Source organism: Mytilus californianus, unplaced genomic scaffold (genome assembly GCF_021869535.1).
Source record: "Mytilus californianus isolate M0D057914Y unplaced genomic scaffold, xbMytCali1.0.p SCAF_9, whole genome shotgun sequence".
In the NCBI taxonomy this organism is placed as follows: Eukaryota; Metazoa; Mollusca; class Bivalvia; order Mytilida; family Mytilidae; genus Mytilus; species Mytilus californianus.
Genome location: NW_026262745.1, coordinates 75,696,469 through 75,716,286, shown reverse-complemented (window position 1 = coordinate 75,716,286; position 19,818 = coordinate 75,696,469). Strand labels below are relative to the sequence as shown.

At 37.4% G+C, this 19,818-nt stretch overlaps 1 protein-coding gene and 1 long non-coding RNA gene across 2 annotated transcripts; one reads left to right on the top strand and one right to left on the bottom strand.

Annotated features, from left to right (window-relative positions):
* The first annotated feature begins 4,305 nt into the window (after positions 1-4,305).
* On the top strand, positions 4,306-4,487 carry LOC127714572 (uncharacterized). The gene is made up of 3 exons (XR_007987796.1): positions 4,306-4,330; positions 4,364-4,396; positions 4,463-4,487. It is a non-coding gene; the product is annotated as an uncharacterized LOC127714572 (long non-coding RNA).
* A 12,650-nt stretch (positions 4,488-17,137) lies between these two features.
* On the bottom strand, positions 17,138-19,818 carry LOC127714296 (putative nuclease HARBI1). Its single transcript, XM_052220357.1, has 3 exons — positions 19,081-19,818; positions 18,095-18,381; positions 17,138-17,365 (listed from the first exon to the last, which is right to left on the bottom strand). The coding sequence occupies exons 1-3, from the start codon at positions 19,619-19,621 to the stop codon at positions 17,159-17,161; spliced, it is 1,035 nt and encodes a 344-aa protein (XP_052076317.1). The 5' UTR covers positions 19,622-19,818; the 3' UTR covers positions 17,138-17,158.

Below are 19,818 nucleotides of genomic sequence, written 5' to 3'. Positions count from 1 at the left end.
CATCTACCTTAGAAAATGTGCTATACATGTTGTATCCTTTTAAAGATACATTGTCACTTTCTTTTAAATGAGTTTCTTGAAGACAAAATGCAGTAGGTAAAAATGACTGAACTAGAAGCGTTAACTCGAGAAGATTTATTTTAAGACCTCGGCAATTCCATTGGATGATATTAGTCATGATTTGTTAATAGACGGGCGAATGCTATCGAGTTTGCCAGCATTCTTATTTCGCTCACCCTGAGATTGTAAACTTTCGGGTGGCGGAACACTTTCGATTTCCATTTCTGATTCGTCGTTAAGTGTTGAAAATCTGTTGTGTGAGGAGAGTCGTCGATCTCCAGGACCATGCGCAGCTGGTTTTACTCCGCCTCGACCCCTACCCCGCGACCTCGAATCAGAAGACTTCTGAGAGGATGTATTTGCTGGCTTCTTTGGGACATCCTTCTGTTCTGGAGAACGAAGAGGAGACGGGGCTTTAGAAGACTTTGTACTAGATGCAGAAGATAAACTAGTTTTATTAGATGCAGATGAAGGAGGACTATTGGAGATGGAAGAATCATCTATGTCACTGGGAAGATCCCAGACAGATTCACCGCCCCAACTGTCTGATTTAACTGTATCTTTTTTATTTGATTTCGTTTTTTCATTATTTTTAGATGATGACATTGAGCTCTGTAAGGAAGATTGAGTTGACTGAGTACTGGTTTTAGAAGGTGTTGGTTTTCTTGGAACTAATATTTTATCGTTAGGTTCTGTTTCAACAGGCAGCATTGTAAATGTCTCAGCATCAATTGGCCAGGTCATGCGAGTTTGTGTATGCTCGTGACTGAATGAGCGGACAACTTTGCTGGCGTACGATGGTCTGTTCGAAACAAGGAGATCATTCGAAACAGAAGCTATCTGTTTAGCTTCTGGGTAACTGATGTTTCTTTCTGTTTTAATTTTGATAATATTTTTTTCTTTAAGGTAAACAGGGCAGTCCCTAGATGATGAAAAATGGGATTCACCACAGTTTACGCATTTAGAAGATTCAGAGCTACAGGTTGTTCCCTCGTGTCCTTCGTCAGAACACTTGAAGCATCTCTGCGTACCACGACATTGTTTGCTTCCATGACCAAACTTTTGACAAGTAAAGCATCGAATTGGGTTAGGGATAAACCTGTCAACTCTGATTCCGAAGCAACCTAAAGTAATAGATGGAGGAGGAGTTGGAGTTCTAAATGTCAAAAGATATGTATTTAATTTGATTATATTTCCATTCTTTTTTATTTGAAATCTAACAACATCAGTTACACCTTGGCTTGAAAGTTCCTCACAGATTTCTTCCACGGTAAGGTCACCAAGGTATTGACTTCTGTCTCGAATGATCCCCTTACAGCTGTTCAAACTGTTGTGAGGAGAGGCAGAAACAGGAAAGTTTGTAATTGTTGTCAGTGTAAGCAAATTTGTTGACTGACTTTTGTTGGAACATTCAACCAACAAATTGCCTGATCTCATTTTTGAAACTTTTTTTACAGTACCAGCAACGCTTTGAATTTGTTTGTGAATCACAAAAGGAGATATTTTGGAAATTGGTTTTTCATCTGTTCCTTTTATTACAATAAATCTGGGCCAACTGTCATCTTCCTGACAGGGCACTGAATCATCACATTTTCTTTTTTTATGTATTAAAGCTGATTTAGAGGGTTGGTTTTGTTGTGCCATAGGAAATGAGAAAGATTCACCATTTTGTTATCCACCCACCTCGGAGTGCCTGCTGTGTTTCCGTGGCGAGCCGGGGTCAAGTGCTAATGCTGAAAACGAGCTCCAAGTATAACATGTATAACGTAGGTGGTCCCCAAAATTAGCACCCAAGATCCACTGCGGAAAGCACCAGATGTTCCAAGAATAGTATACTCAAGCAGAGCGTATCCATCAAGCGAAATAGAAAGCGTACCACTTGATTGACCCATGAGCCATCGCCTTCTTCAGTTATCCGAAATATAAATAGCTTAATTTAAAACACATGTGTATATAATGAAAATTGTTACAAGAAAGCTTATTGTTGAGGATTAACTGAAGGGCTCGACATGACCAGCCGATTGATCGAACCGGGTCCATCCGACCTCCCGTTTAGATGATATTGGAGCCAAAGCAGCTTATTGAACTATAGTCTCGTCCGTCCGGGTATTTTTCTGACCGTAAGAAGTCTGGCTACAGCCCTCATCCGCAAGGATCTCGTCAACCACCGACACGGGTAGCAACCCACGGCCAACGGGTTGGAGAGCCCATTTTATTTAAAACATCGGGCAACTCATACGATGTTCGGATCACTTTAGTCTGGTCTCTACCCTTCGACCTGTCCAGCATGGGTAACCCTACCAGGAGACGAAGCTCCAACTGGCATAGCTCTTGGGGTCACTGAGACACGCAAGCCCCCCGACCACGGCAAGGATAGCAATCCACCGGGGGGGGTTTCCTTGTTGACAATGAACATTTGCAGGGTATATTTATGACACAGAATGTTCACCCAGGTATCTTTCTTTGGCTTTGAGGACAAATTAAGTCCAATTCTTCACTGTCATAAACAAGCACCGATGTTGGTGTTAACTCAATAATATGAGAAAGGTGATTTTCTAGAAACCAAAAATTACAAAGTCTTGAAACCTGTTTGACATTATTTTGGAACAATGCAAGGAAACAATCAGAAACAGTTATAGGAATGAGTGCCTTATTGAAAGTACAGAAAACAATAGGTCCATGCACACAATTAGTTAGGTCATCAGTTGATAAGGGGAGATAATAATCATGCTGATAGGTCAGTGCAAGGTACTGTGGTAAATCTTAACAATTTAGTAGCATGCTTAGTAGTCTTATTAGTAGGGGTTGGTTCAGGTAAAGATATGATTTTATAGAGTTGTAGAGGTTGTGCATGCGAAGATACTGGAAATTGCACCGTGATGAAAAGAGAGGAGAAATTACGGGTAAACATAAAGTTAGATGTAGTGTAATAGTATGAAGAATATGAATGTGTTAAATAGAAACCAGGGTACTTCTTGTTTAATGTGCTCTGAATTTGGTAAAGTGTGCGAGAAAAATCATACTTTGGAATGAGGAATGGAGAAATGCGACCTTCGACCAAGGATTGAAAAGCATTCTGTAACTGAAGTAAGTTAGATTTCAAGACGTTAAAATTGTTAGTTAGGGTGATAAGAATCTGTGAAATATTCACCATGGATTGTTCCGACGAAACTATTGCTAGTTGAAATGAATGGGCAATTGTCTGAATTTCTAATGAATTGTCTTTAATAACCTGCATTAAATTGGATGTTCTTTTATCGATCACTTGCACAAAAGATGAAAGGTGATCACTATGTTGCTGGAGAGCTTCAGTGATACTTCTTGATTTTGCATTTAAAGCATTAATGTGATTGGCCAACAACTGAACATCACTCATTGTAGCCAATCCAAATACTTGTAAACCTTTGGCCATTGGGCCAATAAAAGGGAGAATGGCACGACCATTTCTACTTGACTCGAATAATTTATTCTGAGGAACTAATATTTTAATTGCTTGTATTGTTTCTTTCAAATCATGTTCCATGGAGTCATGTAAATGTTGAATAAAATGTCTCATATTCATGGATGAACATATATTTGAGTAGTTCTGTAGTGACATTTGTAAGAACAAATTGGCAATTTAGTAATGTTGATTTCTCTGGGTCTTGGAATATCTATCTGGAAGGTGTGTAGCCATGCTTCCTTTGCTAGGTACAACTTAGAATCTGGGCGAAACACTACTCCATAGTTGAGTCTTTGGATGACATCTTGAGGGGACGAGGTTGCCGCACCAACAGAAAACATACTTAAAAGGACTATATAGGTGAGAAGGAGACTGTTCCAAATAGTCAGAGAGTGGCCTACAACGATATCAAATGCCGAAAGTTAGACATACCAATTTTATAGGTGACTGAAAGTTGACGTCTCAACATACAATCTAGCACTAAGGACTACAGAAATAACTATAACATAACATCAAAAGAAAATCCAAATTTCGAGATCTGAGAACAAGTAAAGGCACTTATCAGAATAGATAATAAACTAAGACATATACATTTAGAACAATAATCTCAAGCTAGCATTTCTTCAATCTATTATTACCAAAAAGGTATATGAGTCAAAAGTAGTAATAAGTGAACCTCATAAGACATTAAATAATATACAATAAAAACTAAGGTGAAAATTTCTTTTCATACACTTTAAAAAGGGGTGGGGTGATACTGATGTATCCTTCTATGAACACGGTGGTGATACTGAGGTATCCTTCTATAAACAAGGTGGTGATACTGATGTATCCTTCTATAAACAAGGTGGTGATACTGAGGTATCCTTCTATGAACAAGGTGGTGATACTGATGTATCTTTCTATGAACAAGGTGGTGATATTGATGTATCTTTCTATGAACAAGGTGGTGGTACTGAGGTATCCTTCTATGAACAAGGTGGTGGTACTGATGTATCTTTCTATGAACAAGGTGGTGATACTGATGTATCTTTCTATGAACAAGGTGGTGATACTGATGTATCTTTCTATGAACAAGGTGGTGATACTGATGTATCTTTCTTTGACGTGTATTTCCTGGGTCATAGTCATGTTTGAATAATGAGTTCAAGTAGAGACTTATTTTCATGAAATGTATACAAACAATGAACTAAAACATGACCAGAATGGGGAATAAAATAAGGGTTTCAGAGTGAAAAAAAGGACTAAATAGATAGAAAACAGTTTACAGGTATCAATTAAAGTAAGATTTCCTGCGTTTTGCTTGTTTTGTCCATCTACTGTTAATGAAATCAGACATTTCTTCGTCAAAGCATGTATCTGGTTCCCAAGTGCATGAACCATCAAGCCATTTAATATACATCTCTCTGCGTCCGTGTTTTCGTCGACCTCGTAAAACGTTTTGAATTTGGTACCTTTTAGCAGGGTCAGGAGATTGCTGAGGGATGGGGATGGGTTGTTGGGTTGCTTCAACTTCTACATTTGGGGTTGCTTCATCATCTTGGTCAACTTATGGGTCTGAGTCTGGATGATCTGGTGGAATATTTTGAACTTCTTGAGCGAGTCTCTGCCGAGTAGGATCAGGTCGTATATATGGTTGCAGATTGGTAGCATTGACTAAAGAAGCTTGCTTTTTGTGATCTGAGATTCTCCTGATACCATATGTGTAATTTGGGCCAATTTCTTCTATTCGATATGGGGTCCGTAGGTGACCTGTTGCAAGGCTAAATTTCTGTCCCTATCCAATATACCCTCATTTCCCGTGGCAGTCTAAATTTCTCCGACCTTAATCCCTTAATCTATTACAGAACCTACCTATTGTATTTATTGTGAACTTGTTCTCGTCCTGAATATGCATGAAATATTTGCCACTGGACGTTAAGCAACCAACAATCAATCAATCTATTCGATATGGACCAGAAGCTTTGCCACAAAGCTTTCGTGACTGACCTTTGGGAAATTTGTGTACCTTTAGTAAAACAAGATCTATAGCAAATGTGCGTACTCTAGCTGTCTGATCATGCCTCACTTTGTCTTTTTCTTTTTGAGCTGCTTCATTCTGAAGAGCAATCTTGTGTGACATCTTTATGTTTGACAGGAACTGGTGAATGTACACTCGTGTGTCCTGTGGCAAGGAGTCTTTTGGCTCGAAGGCAATATCAAATGGGATTTTAATCTCTTGGCCAAACAACATGTAAAATGGAGAAAAACCTGTGGTTGCACAAACCGATCTACGAAAAGCCATCATAATACCTGGGATGAGAGAAGTCCACTTGTCATGGGTATCATAACAGTAAGTTCGAAGTGACTGAGCAAGTGTGTGATTTTGTCTCTCGACAGTGCCATTTGTGTTAGGGTGGTAAGACGTGGTATGATGTTGAGTGATTTGGAGGAATTCACACGTGGCTTTGACATGAACGGCTGACCACGGTCACTTAGCAAAACTCTTGGGCAACCAAATCTAGAGACAACTCCTGTGTATGGATTATCAGCTATTTCCTTTGCAGTTTGGGTTTTCATGGGAAATGCTTCACACCATCTACTAAAAGCATCAATGACCAATAAGATGTACTCGTAACTTTGTGAGTTTTAGTAAGGGGGCCAAGAACATCTATATGCCATCTATCAAAGCGATCAACTTGGGGCATCTTGGTAAGAGGGGTTTGTTTGGATTGCAGGTTTGCTTGGCTCTTTGACACCGATTTAACATAGTCTGTGATATCTTGATGCATACTTTTCCACCAATATTTTTGTATTAGAGAATTGCTGTTGGTTTGAATTTGAACTAATTGCTGCTATAGAGTCTAATCTCTGCGATATTTTGTCCATAATTTTGTCTTCAATTGAGGATACTGCTTTAAGAATTGAGCTTTCGACGTTGGATTGTTGCGGTTGTATCATGTTAACGGTCATCTGAGCTGAGTAAATCTGACATCGATACGGGATTTTGAGGTACAACAATTTGTTGTATTTTTGAATTGCTTAAACCTCTGTAAGCTAGTTTAACCAAAAATTGTTCTGACACACTATTTGTCTTGTTGTAATTTAAAGCTCCATGCAAGTATTGACCAACCGGTTCATTTTCTTGTTGTCTAAGATATGTTAAACCAATATCTTCTTGTTTGTGCTGTTTGAACCGGTTTAAAATGATATTTTAATGTTAGCCGAAGATGATTTTGTGGTGGTGTCTATCATTTCAAACCATTGTTCCGATATACTACACAAATAAAAGGGTAAGACAAGAATTGCCTCCCATTCTGCCATTCTTTGAAGGGTTATGTAGGCAAGAAAACTTCGCCACCATTGAACAGCATCAGTGTCACCATTGTAATGTTTTAAGTTTACCATTATTTAACTATTAGTAAAACCTGGGGGCGAGGGTCTATGAATACCCTGCTCTGTAGCTGCGGCCTGAACTGGTGGCTGCTGCACTGCAACTAGTGGTGGTTGGTTCTGCTGAACTGGTGGCTGATTCTGAACAGGTGGTGGTGGTAGATTCTGCTGAGGTGGTGGTGGAGGTGGTTGATTTTGTTGAGGTTGAGGTGCTGGATTCTGCAGAGGTAATGGTGGAGGTGGTTGATTTTCCAGCTGCAGTTCTTCAACTATAGGTACCCCCAAGGGTGACTGGGGAATAGAAATATGGTCACCATTGGTCTTCCTCCGACCGGCGGTAAAACCCTCGCTAAAGTGGGGCGTCCGTTTGGCTGTGCGGGATGTACAAATTTGCAGCCACGTCCGGTCAGAATGGGGACGTTAAATCCGATGCCTCGTGTAAAGAGAGTGCCACGCTCTTTGCACGTTAAGAACCCTCGCAACAACTCTTCGAGGGGTCCGTAGGTGACCTGTTGCAAGGCTAAATTTCTGTCCCTATCCAATATACCCTCATTTCCCGTGGCAGTCTAAATTTCTCCGAGCTTAATCCCGGACGCCCCTATTACAGAACCTACCTATTGTAGTTATTGTTAATTTGTTCTCGTCCTGAATATGCATGAAATATTTGCCACTGGACGTTAAGCAACCAACAATCAATCGATAACGGCGTTCTGTGGCTGCATATCTGCTGAACTTAACCAGTATCTCATATATTACTCTTACTTGGTTCGAAGTTGCGGTCTGCTGTCTTCTTGCTAGGATCTTTAGGTCCTCCGTCAATTGTCAAACTTAGGTTTTGGGTGTTGGTTTGTTTTGTGTGGTAGAGCAATGAGCAAGCGTGACAGACAGATGCAATGGTTGGTTTTGACTTTGTGATTCCCAGCTGTGTCAAGATATAAGTATCTTGATGACGTGAGTCTTTTGACAGGCCTGAAAATAGTCAAATGTGTTTTCTGAGAATAGTCTTTATTCACTGCGTTCAATTTTAAAAGTGATAATAACAATATTACATAATAAAATATAAAGTATAACAATGCAGTCAATAAAACAGATACAATAACAAATCATGGAACAATAAAACTATAGATATGAACTTTGAAGTTTCTGGCTATTTCACCTTGAACGGTGTGAACTCTTGGGCGTTTGTATGGTTTCTGAAATGTGCAGCCATATATGCATGGGATTTGCAGTGAACAACTTAAAACTTTTAAACTTTTCATTTGTACTATTTTAAGTCCATTTGTAACAAAACTTCAAAATGTTTTTCATTAAAAATAAGATTATTGCAATAAAAAAATTCAAATATTAAAATAAGGCTTTTCTTTATAAAAATTCAAATAAGGCTTTTCTTAATAAAAATTCAAATAAGAATTTTTATCCAAAATTACATTGTGACACCAGGGTAAAGAAAAATAGAAATGTGTTTGTTTGTTGCTTAACGTCCAATGGTAAATATGTCATGCATAGTCAGGACGTGAACAAATAAACTGTAACGGAAATAGATTTTCCCAAGTTCACGGAATATAGGATAAAAAAAGAAATGCTTTCAAGCTAGAATAATTTATTCTACGTGAATAAAATAAACATCAAGTTACAAATTGTAGCAATCAAATTTACAAGTATAATTGATATATACGGTTAGAACAGTATATCACCTCAATTAAGTGAATTCAAAGATCAAGCACCCCCAAGGGTGACTGGGGAATAGACGTATGGTCACCATTGGTCTTCCTCCGACCGGCGGTAAAACCCTTGCTAAAGTGGGGGGTCCGTTTGACTGTGCGGGATGTACAAATTTGCAGCCACGTCCGTTCAGAATGGAGACGTTAAATCCGATGCCTCGTATAAAGAGAGTGCCAAGCTCTTTGCAAGTTAAGAACCCTTGCAACAACTCTTTGAGGGGTCCGTAGGTGACCTGTTCAAAGGCTAAATTTCTGTCCCTATCCAATTTACCCTCATTTCCCGTGGCAGTCTAAATTTCTCCGACCTTAATCCCGGACGCCCCTATTACAGAACCTACCTATTGTATTTATTGTTACTTAATTCTCGTCTTGAATATGCATGAAATACTTGCCACTGGACGTTAAGCAATCAACAATCAATCAATCAAAGATCAAGCAAGTTACGGACAGTAGATTCCGTCTTATTCCAATTGCTTTGCCGTTGAGTCTGACGTCATAATGTTCCGTGCAGCACGGGCCGGCAGAACGAGGGTGTCCCGGCCGGTCCTGTCGGAAGTGGACCGACAAACCCAAATAGCAAAACGACCATAAAGCCGTGTAAAATCTATTTCAATATAATAAACGCGACATAAAAGCAAATACCATTACATTCCCCCTCCCTTAAGACATGATGTGGAAACCAAATTATTCTAAAGCGACAATTAAGGCTGAAACATATCATAATATTAGTATAACATATAAACACAACAATATTTAATATAAAATTCAACCCCCCCCCCAAAAAAAAAATAAAACAACAAAAAAACAACAAAAACGCACCTTCTTTCTTTTCTTTTTTTTCTTTAAACAAAAAATAGTTGTGAGAATTTTTTTTCCCACTAAATTGACGAAAGAAAATTCTATAGAGCATAACTCTCCTTTCTTTAATAACAATGGTTATAACTTACCTTAATAATTATAATCTAAAATAACATTTGGACAATTCATTGTAATTCAAATTCAAATTTCTCAAAAATTCAGTTCCAAGTTACCCATTCATATCAGTATTAATTCAAAACTCAAGTCAAGACAACATAAAAAAACAACTCGAATACTAAGTATGGCACAAGAAATGTTCAAAGTTACTGTTCCATATCCTGGAAAAGATTATCTCTGTTCTTATATCTGCTAACTGGGTCCTCAACCTTCTGTTTTCCGCTTCCACAGTTCTTCTTTACTGGCGTTCTCGTTCGATTCGAGTCCCTTCCTTCCTAATACTTTTTAGTCTGTCCTTGGCAACCTTTCTCGTTCTACCAATGCAGTCAATAGCATTGCAAATGTAGGCTACATATTCCTCTAGCTCTTCTTCTCTCTTAGGAATGAGAGGTACAACAAATGGCGGTAAATCGCGGCAGGTGGTCTGAGTACTGGAAGATTGAAAAGCAACGGCAGAATACCCAAAAGAGGTATCTAAACTCCTGGATGACAATAAAGAAGTATCTGAAGATGTTGAAGGTGGTCTCTGGCGATATTCCTCCAAAGTTATGGTGGTAGCAGGTTTTCTTGCAGGTATAGACACTGTAAACTGAGGTCCGTCAGAATCATCTACAGGGTTGGCCACAGAAGAGGCAACAAAAGAAGCAGAAGGTGTAGGAGCCGAAGCAGGACAAGAAGGTAAAGTTGAAACGGTTAAACTGGCAGACACGGTAGATAAGACATGAGCTGAGGTTACAGGTGACAGTACACATGCAGAAGTTCTCTAGAATGTTGTAGTGGAAGAGGTACAGATGATGGTACTAGCAGACGTTGAAGGTGTTGCCGGCTGATCCATTCTATTCTTGTATATCCAAAATCCAGGATTAATAAATCCTCTATTATCTTGTACTACTTTGTTTATTTTAGCTACTGATTCCTCTAAAGTAAGTTTATCATGAACCCCGTGAATCCTGCTAAGGTGAGTTTTGATGTCATGCCTCCTCTTACATGTTGCCTGACAGCCATTCATAGAACATGTATACGTTACACATGTTTCCATGTGTTATTCTTCCCAATGTCTGAGGTATTTTGTACGGGAAGCAAATTTGTTTGTCCCACACTCCTCTACAGGACACTGCATCAAACCCCTAGGCTTGAAAAAGAACTCAACCTTGTCCGACTCACTCATATCCCCTCCCTGGTTCATTACACTAATTTCCTGGTCCATCTCTTCATCATTGTAATCTAAAACGTTGGCGTCAGCCATAGTACCGAAAAGAAAATTTACAAAGATCTCCAAATCGAAGATTCAAGAATATAAATTGGTCACCTAGGACGAGTGGCAGTTCCTACTATTCAATGCCAACAATTGCTTAAACAACCAGGGGCCGGTTGTTCAACTTGTCGTTAACTTAACGCTAGTGTTACCCTTAACGTGTCGTTAAAAAGTCTAACGTGGCGTTACTTAACGGAAGGTTAAAATGCTGTTGTTCAACTTGATTTAACGGTAGCGTTAGCTAACGAGAGCGTTAGGATATCTTAACCAGTCGTTAAATTTTAACTATAGTTTAGAAGCTATTTTAGTTACCCATAATTCAGTTTTTCTAAACTTACTCCATAAAAAAATATGGCTGACAATGCATCTTCTGCTGCCAAAAAACCCAGGGAAAGAAAGCCAAATTTTTCAGAGGCAGAAATTAGTGTCCTACAGGATGAAGTTGAAAAAAGTTATGCTATCATCAATGACAAATTTAGTTCTGCTGTAAGTAATAAGAAAAAGTCTGCTATTTGGAATAACATATCCATGATATTGTCTGCTCTTGGTGTTGCCCATAGATCAGCAAAGAAGTGTAGAGACAAGTGGGGCAACACCAAGAAAGAGGCAAAGAAGGTGTTCTCAGTCACCAAAAAAGACCATGCCAGAACTGGGGGTGGACCACAGGCCAAACCGTTAAGCCTTGCCATTCACAGAACGATTGACCTGTGCAAAGATTCTGCATCATTTAAGGGCATTGGAGGTGTTGAAAGCTGCATTAAAGGTATGTAGTATTTTATCTTATCAAATAAAAGTGTTTCTACTACTTTGTCTGGAAACTTACTATTAAGTTTTGCTATCAAATGTACCCTAGTTGAAGGAATAACATCGGCGTAGTGGCATCAGTTTGTGTACGCCGGTATCATTAATGACATTATGGAACCAAAATTTCGTTTAGAAACTGCTGCAATTAATTTTTCCCAGTTTCCTTGTTTACACGTGGAATTGTCCATCAAATTATTTAAGACAAAGATATTTTTCATAGTAATTTATATTTTGGCAAGGCATTAAACCAATATTTATTTCTATAACGATCAAATCGTCTGCATCGGTGTTTTGCACTTACATGTACTAAATATTGACCTTGCCCTCACAATCAGTGACAATGTAAACATTACATTCCGCATTGTTAGGAAATACAAATATACCTTCTTATATATATCATTGAATCATATGTGCGTCTTTCCTTTCAATATGCAAATAAAGAAAAGGTTTTAACCATATTATTTCTATCAATCTCTATCACTGTTCCATGCCATGATATCCGATAATTTGCAACAGGTGCTCACCCTTATTGTTGTTGGCGCCTTATCATCACTTAGTAATCTCGGCCCCATTGCAGATCGTACCATAACAATATTCGTCCCTATCTCCTGTCATGCGAGAATTTTTTAACTGTCCAAAACAACATCGTAATAACTTGGTTCCAATTAACAATTTCTTACAATATGTATTTTTTTTTTATGAGAATTAAATTGAAGGTTTACACTTATGTATATTGAGGGTTATCAAAAGTTAAAAAACATTGCAGCATATAGAACCACCTTGCATAACCGAATAACTCAACTGTAGTTCACTTTTTATATGTTGCCCCTCATATAACTACTGTTATTGTTAAATCGCATTGATAACAAATTGAATACTTTGAATAAATAAAAATTAGTTAAAATAAATTTAAAATATGAAAGAATATTTTCAACAACAGAAAGGGGGGAGGGGGGTCTACTCCATCAGTGCCTGTGATCTACATCAAAATATGTCTGCCATCTTCGTTTATTGGTGAAAACCCCAGATCATGTCAACTGCAAATTGAAAATTAACTAATTCAACTATTTTTTTTACATATAAATACAGGTTTGATAAGTTTGATCATGAGCATCTTTGCTAGCAAAGGGTTACAATCCAGTCCCCTCCTTGGCTAGCAAAGATGGATCATGAGATATTCCTCAAACATACGCCTTAGCACCACTCTTGAAAATTGCTGTATGTGTTATTTTGATTTATTACTTTGTATCTTAAAACTTACTTCTTGCGACTTGTTTAATTTAAGGGATAAAGAAAATGCACTAATTCAGAAAGCAAAGGATATGCATCTTGAAATAAAAGAATTTCTGATTAACTACCTGCCATCCAAGTCCTTGCCAAAAATAGGGGGATAATGTATCAATTAGCTATGAGGATAAAACAAGGGATATCACAGAAGATGATAGAGATGAATTGACACGGTACTTGTGTACTTTCAAAGAGATTAATCTTACCATACCAGATATTCCATCAATGTTGCATGATACCATTGCATTTATTCTTCAAAATTCAAAGAAAACAGGTATTTTTTTCAGCATCATGAAATATCTATAAGTTTAAAATGTAAAAAAAAGGGAGATGTGTGGTATGCTTTCTAATGGGAGAACTGGTGGTATACACAGAAGTGCCACTGGAATAGGTCCTTTTTATTTTGTCAAATATACCAAGGGGATGCAATTTCACCAGTGTAAAATGTAGATGGGCCAGTAACTTTCAATATTTACAATTTATAGCAATATATATATAGCCATTGAGTGAGATTGTGAGTTTAAATCCAGCACTGGCAGGTGCACTCCAATCCTATGATAATTGACTAAGGATTGGAAATTGTCCTACCGAAGGTCGGTTTTTTACTCCAGCTTCATCCACCAATAAAAACTGATTGCCACAAAATAGCACACTAGTGTTATGCGGCGTTAAACACCAATCCATTAATCCATCAAAGCCAATAAATTTACTAGAAAATTACTTTAAATGGTGCAATACTGCCTTATAATTAGACAGAAGTTTGTCTTCTGATATAGTTCTGTTACTAACCATCTCATTTTGCTTGGCATTGATGCATATGGTTTGTCAGGTAAAGTCAACGACCGCAGAGGTCCAACCCTGAACAGTTGGGTCAAAAATGGACACAATATTCGCGTTTGATACAGGTCTGAATTTGGATTGTAATAAAATATTTGACACATAATAGGTTTCTGACACCGAATAACTAGTCAACCACCCCCCCCCCAAAAAAAAAAATATTTACCCCCCTTTTTTTTGCTTTTGTGAAATACACTATGCTGTTGCGTATTGACTCCCCCCCAAAAAAAAAAAACAAATGTGTACACCCCCCTTTTTTTGCAAAAAGAAATGATATTGGAAGAAATTTTCTTTTTTATTTCTGAAATTGGAAATGAAAAAAAAAAAATTGCCCCCACAACTTCTTTCTTACCCCCTTGCCCCCTAAAAATTTTTTTCACCTCCCCCTTCCTTTTTCCCCCAAAAAAAAATTTTCCCTCAAGATATGGTCATAATCTCAATTCAATTTTCCAATGGAGTTTGCAACCATCATTACCAATTTAAATACATCATAAAATTAAGTCTTAAAATAGAAACCCCCCCCCCCCCCCCCCCAAATTTTTTAAACCCCCTTATGATTCATCACCCCCAAACTCAATCCCAGCCTTCCCTTTGTGGTATGGTACCTTGCAGTACAATTTCAGAGAGATCCATATACCTGAACACAAGTTACTATCTGGAAACTAGAAAAATGCTTGTTTTTGTTCCCAAATTCCAAGGGCAATTACCCCCAAACTCAAACTCAGCTTTTCCTTTGTGATATGGAATCTTATAGTACAATTTCATAAAGATCAATACACTTACACACAAGTTATTGTCCTGAAACTAGAAAAAATGCTTGTTTTTTTTCCCCTTTTTGGCCCCTTATTCCTAAAATTTTGAGGCAATTACCTCCAAAATCAATCCCAGCAGTCCTTTTGTGATATGGAACCTTGTGGTACAATGTCAGAGAGATCCATACACTAACACACAAGTTATTGTCTGGAAGTTACAAAAATGCCTATTTTTAGCCCCTTTTTGGCCACTAATTCCTTAACTGTTGGTACCATAACCCCCAAAATCAATCCCCGCCTTTCTTTTGTAGTATTGATCCTTATGGTAAAATTTCATAGAGATCCATTCACTTAAACTAAAGTTATTGTGCGAAAACCAATGTGTCTTCGGGCGACGACGACGCCAACGTCATACCAATATACGACCGCAAAAATGTTTTGCGGTCGTATAAAAAAGTAAGAAAATTTAACAATAGACACACATGACCACCATTCATGCTCCTTTATAACAACCACCGTAATATTATATTTTCTAGTTGACAACTCAGCAGCATTGCCAGAGGAGAGTGCAACAAATTCCCAGGACCTGTTTGATACCCCTCCAAGCCAGCCACTTTCCCTATCTGCATCTGATTTCACTCATCAGCCATTACCACTTCTACCAGCTGTAAATATCCAGGTGCCATGCCCAGCAGCTACAGTAGTTGAGCTGGGGACTCTAACAACAAAGAAAATAGAAAATCCAAAGAAGAGGAAAGCAACTGCTGATGATGTTTATGAGCTACAGGTAAAATTACACAATTGCATTAATTTTAGAAATAATTCAGAATAAGTTAGAAACGATTGACAAACCATTGTCTTAGATGAATGACTTGGTAGGTTCGACTCATAACTTGGAAAACTGAAAAGGTAAAAATCAATCATCAACACTTACAAAAATTGACCTTTTGGGTCCCCATCGATTGGTATGTATAGGCAATGATGTGAGACCGTGAATCGATCTTAAATTACACTTAATCAACATTTCATTTTCAAATGTTGCAATTTTCATCTTTATGAATATCTTCCAATATAAATAACTTAAATTTATGGTCTTCCAGCCTCTGGACAAAGCATATGTCCAGCGGGTCATACACTATATCTGGAACTCTTAATTAATTTCATGCAATACTTCTGTAAATTCCACAAGAGTTGTAAGGTATACAGACACATCACAGGCACTTGTCTCAGAATCAAGCTTGAATGTTGTGTCCATACTTGCCCCAACTGTTCAGGGTTCGACCTCTGTGGTCGTATCAAGCTGCGCCCATCGGAGCATTTTATTATTTTTCTTATCAGTCAACAATTATTTGCCAGAAAAAAATGCATGTGTACGGTACCAAGTCACAAATGATGTTAAGGACTCAATTTCTTCGTTCAATACTATTTTGCATTTTTTGATTTTGATATATATATACCACTTTTGAGTCTCCTTGTGTTATTTTTTGGTGTATTCGAGACAATTGAATTTTACAATTTGTATGTTATGTTTTTTTTAATTCTGGCTATGCATTTATTGGAAATGTTTAAATTTTGGCACTGTGTTCTGACCTTGGATTTGATCACTCTATTTGTATAAGGGTCATTAATTTTGATCGTTTGCTTTGCATCCAGTGGCAAATATTTCATGCATGTTCATGATGAGAACAAATTAACAAAGAATACAATTGGTATGATCAGACCCCTCACAAATTTTTGTAACGGTTCTTATAATATGCATAGCGTTACACTATTTCCACACAATGCAATCATATTTTACATCCCCTTTCCAACCGGATGTGCCGGCGTATTTACACATCCAACAGTCTATGGAATACCCACTTTGCGGTAAGGGTTTTATTGATTGGACGAACAAACTCCAAAGGATGACCTTAAATCTATACCTTAATCAATCCTTAGGTAAAAAGATGTCGACGACGGACACCTAGTGGTGCAAATAGCTCACATAACCGTATGTGTAATATGACCTCATTATTTGCTTTCAAGCACCTGATTTTATATGATGTTGAACTTATTCAGGAAGTAGGAAAAACGGTTGCCAATTTTTTTTCTCGGAGGAGCTTTTTTATGGTTGTTGATGTGGATTGTGTTCATGTCCAATATGTTCTGTGATTTTTGATATATATCAAATACGTTTGTATATATAGTGTAAAATGAGAACTAGATAATTCTGACGAAAAAAATTAGAAAATGAAATTGTTCTTAGACATGAAAAGCATAGAAAGTTTACTTCTGACTGAGTCAATAGTCTAAAGAGTTTGATTTCATGAGCAATAATTGCTTCTTTTACTTTAAACTTAAACTGTTATCTAATACAGTTACTATATTATTAAATCATTCAAAATATTGTCTCACAGAGATAATAAACCTTCGTTGTTGAAGGCTATACGGTGACCTAAAATTGCTTACATCAACATCATTTGTACTCTGGTGGATAGTTGTCTCACTGGCAAGCATCCCTAGTCTCCTTATTTTTTATTAACAAAAGAAAGTCATCAAAATGAAACAAGGTTTCCATTAGGACCATGGTGAAATGAAACAAGTCTTTGATTAATTAGGATCATGTTTCTATGAAAAGATAAGAAAGCATAAGTGATAATTAAATATATGTATTTCAGTTGCTCAAAAATACTCTGGCAACGTGTTCTCTTGTGTTTCTTCCATCTTGCACTCCTACAAATGCTGGTACTTGCACGGGCTGATCAAGTCGAACACCGGCACCGTCATCATTCACCAAAGGTTCATTTCTAGACAGGGCAATGTTATGCAACACTGCACAAGCACCAAAAATTCTACATACTTTTTCTGGTTTCATTCTGACCTTAAATAGGAAAATAATATGCTCATTTAAGTTTTATGTAGTGTAATTAAATAGTACATGAAAAATGTGTCATGCATACAGAAATATATATATTATATTTTATATGTCTTGATTTATAGACAATAGACAATAGACATATAAAATATCTTTCAATGTTTTGAAATAGTAGTTAGATAACTGTTCTAGAAAAGTGATGGTGGTGATACCAAAGGCATATTCAAAATCCTAAATCGAAGACAAATTTACAACGCCTGACAAAAATTCTTTATCGGCACCCTTTTGTTGTTGACCTCAAGGCACCTTTTTCCAATTTTATATATTTGGGTTGCTGTCTCATTAACGTTTACCAAACATCTCTCAGCCATATTGTTGTAGATATTACATGGAAATTGTTCATTATGTATTATGTATGTGTGAATTGCAATGCTAAATCTGTATTTAGTATCAATATACCTCAGAATGCAGGACATGAAACCTTCTTTTCAATATACCAAAAGTCCTCTCTATAACGGATCTAGAACTGGCATGGAATCCGTTGAACCTTTGCTGGTGTCTCTCTATTGGATTGGCATATGGAGTAAGCAGGAAAGGGCGAAAAGCATATCCACTGTCCCCAAGAATAACACCATCTATCAATCCCCTGTGATTTGTCTGGAGGTAATTAGACAAAGTTGATGTGTTAAATATGTGTGAATTGCAATGCTAAATCTGTATTTAGTATTAATATACCTCAGAATGCAGGACATGAAACCTTCTTTTCAATATACCAAAAGTCCTCTCTATAACGGATCTAGTACTGGCATGGAATCCGTTGAACCTTTGCTGGTGTCTCTCTATTGGATAGGCATATGGAGTAAGCAGGAAAGGGCGAAAAGCATATCCACTGTCCCCAAGAATAACACCATCTATCAATCCCCTGTGATTTGTCTGGAGGTAATTAGACAAAGTTGATGTGTTGAATATGTGGGAGTCGTGAGTGGAGCCTGGCCAGTTTGCAAATATATTGGTAAACCTGCCTGTAAATATGAATTCAGTGTTTTTAAAAAACAGACAATTGCTAAAAAAAATAAAATAGCAGATTTTTTAATTATGCAAGTACAACAACGCACCTGCTAAAAAAGAATTCATCCAAAGTACTACGCAGTTATTCCTCAACAAATTTCGTTTTTAAAAAAAGGAATCGAATCAATTCAGTTTATTATCTTATAACATGTCCATTAGTGGCATTTAATTTTTTAAAACAAGAAAATTCGGGTATAGACAAACATATCAATATTCGTTTTAAGACATAACATGTAATAAACATTGCTATTATTATATGATTACCAAAGAGAATTTGAAATTACAAAGAGTAAAAGAAATAAATGCAAATCAGACGGTATCTTAGACAAGTCCTATTAATTTAACTAGAGTTATGCCGCTTTGTACCGTGAATTGAAGTTCTTTGTCGTATAAAGCAAAATTACAATGTTGCACAGCGAAACCGTCCCTTCATGTTTTTACCTTTCTGTGTGGACAAGATGAATAAAATGGAAACCTTTAATCTTTTTCAAATGTTATAAAGACCGGACTCAAGTTAATCGAACCTCCGAAATTTGGGTCGAAACAGAAGGACCTAGTTGTCTATATCGATAGTGTCAAGGTGATTTTATATTAAAGGGAGAGAACAATTTAAGATCAACAACGACGGAATGGAAAAATACAGATTAAAATACCTTCAAAATCACAGACAGCTTGCACATTTATGCTGTGGTACCCCTTTCTGTTGACATAGGATGGTTCATCATCTGATGGTGCCTGTATCCTCACATGCGTGCAGTCAATGCACCCCAAAACATTCGGAAAGTTGCATTGCCTGTAAAACCCACATTTTATCCTATTTATGGAATCTACATCTGTAGGCCAACTCACAAAATCATCCTTAATGTCAATCAGGGCATCTGTCACATCACTAACAACACGAGAAACTGTTCCTTTGTCATACCCCAAAGTATCTCCTATAACTTGCAAGAAGGAGCCGGATGCATAGAAACGCAGTGCAATGCATACTTGCTGTTCAACGGTCAGTGCTGTTGCTTTGTTAGTGGGCCTGCTGAGCCTGTCTTGGAGAAGATTGCAAAGGTATGCAATTGAGTCCTTGCCAAATCTATACCTCCTTCTAAGTTCATCGTCATTTAAATTTGTTAAATGTGAAATAGTTCCCCTAAAAACTCTGTCCTTCCTCGGTCTTGGTGGTAGCATCATGAAAGCAGCCATTTTCTAATTATACCCTGGTTAAATGATTTAACGCTGCTACCTACCATCGTTAAATTTCACTCAAGTTAAGAACATTATAACGGAGCGTTAAAACTAACTATGAGATGAACAACAGGATTAACGAGACGTTAAATTTTATCGATACGTTAGCAAAATTTAACGGAGCGTTAGTGCTAACGATAAGTTGAACAACCGGC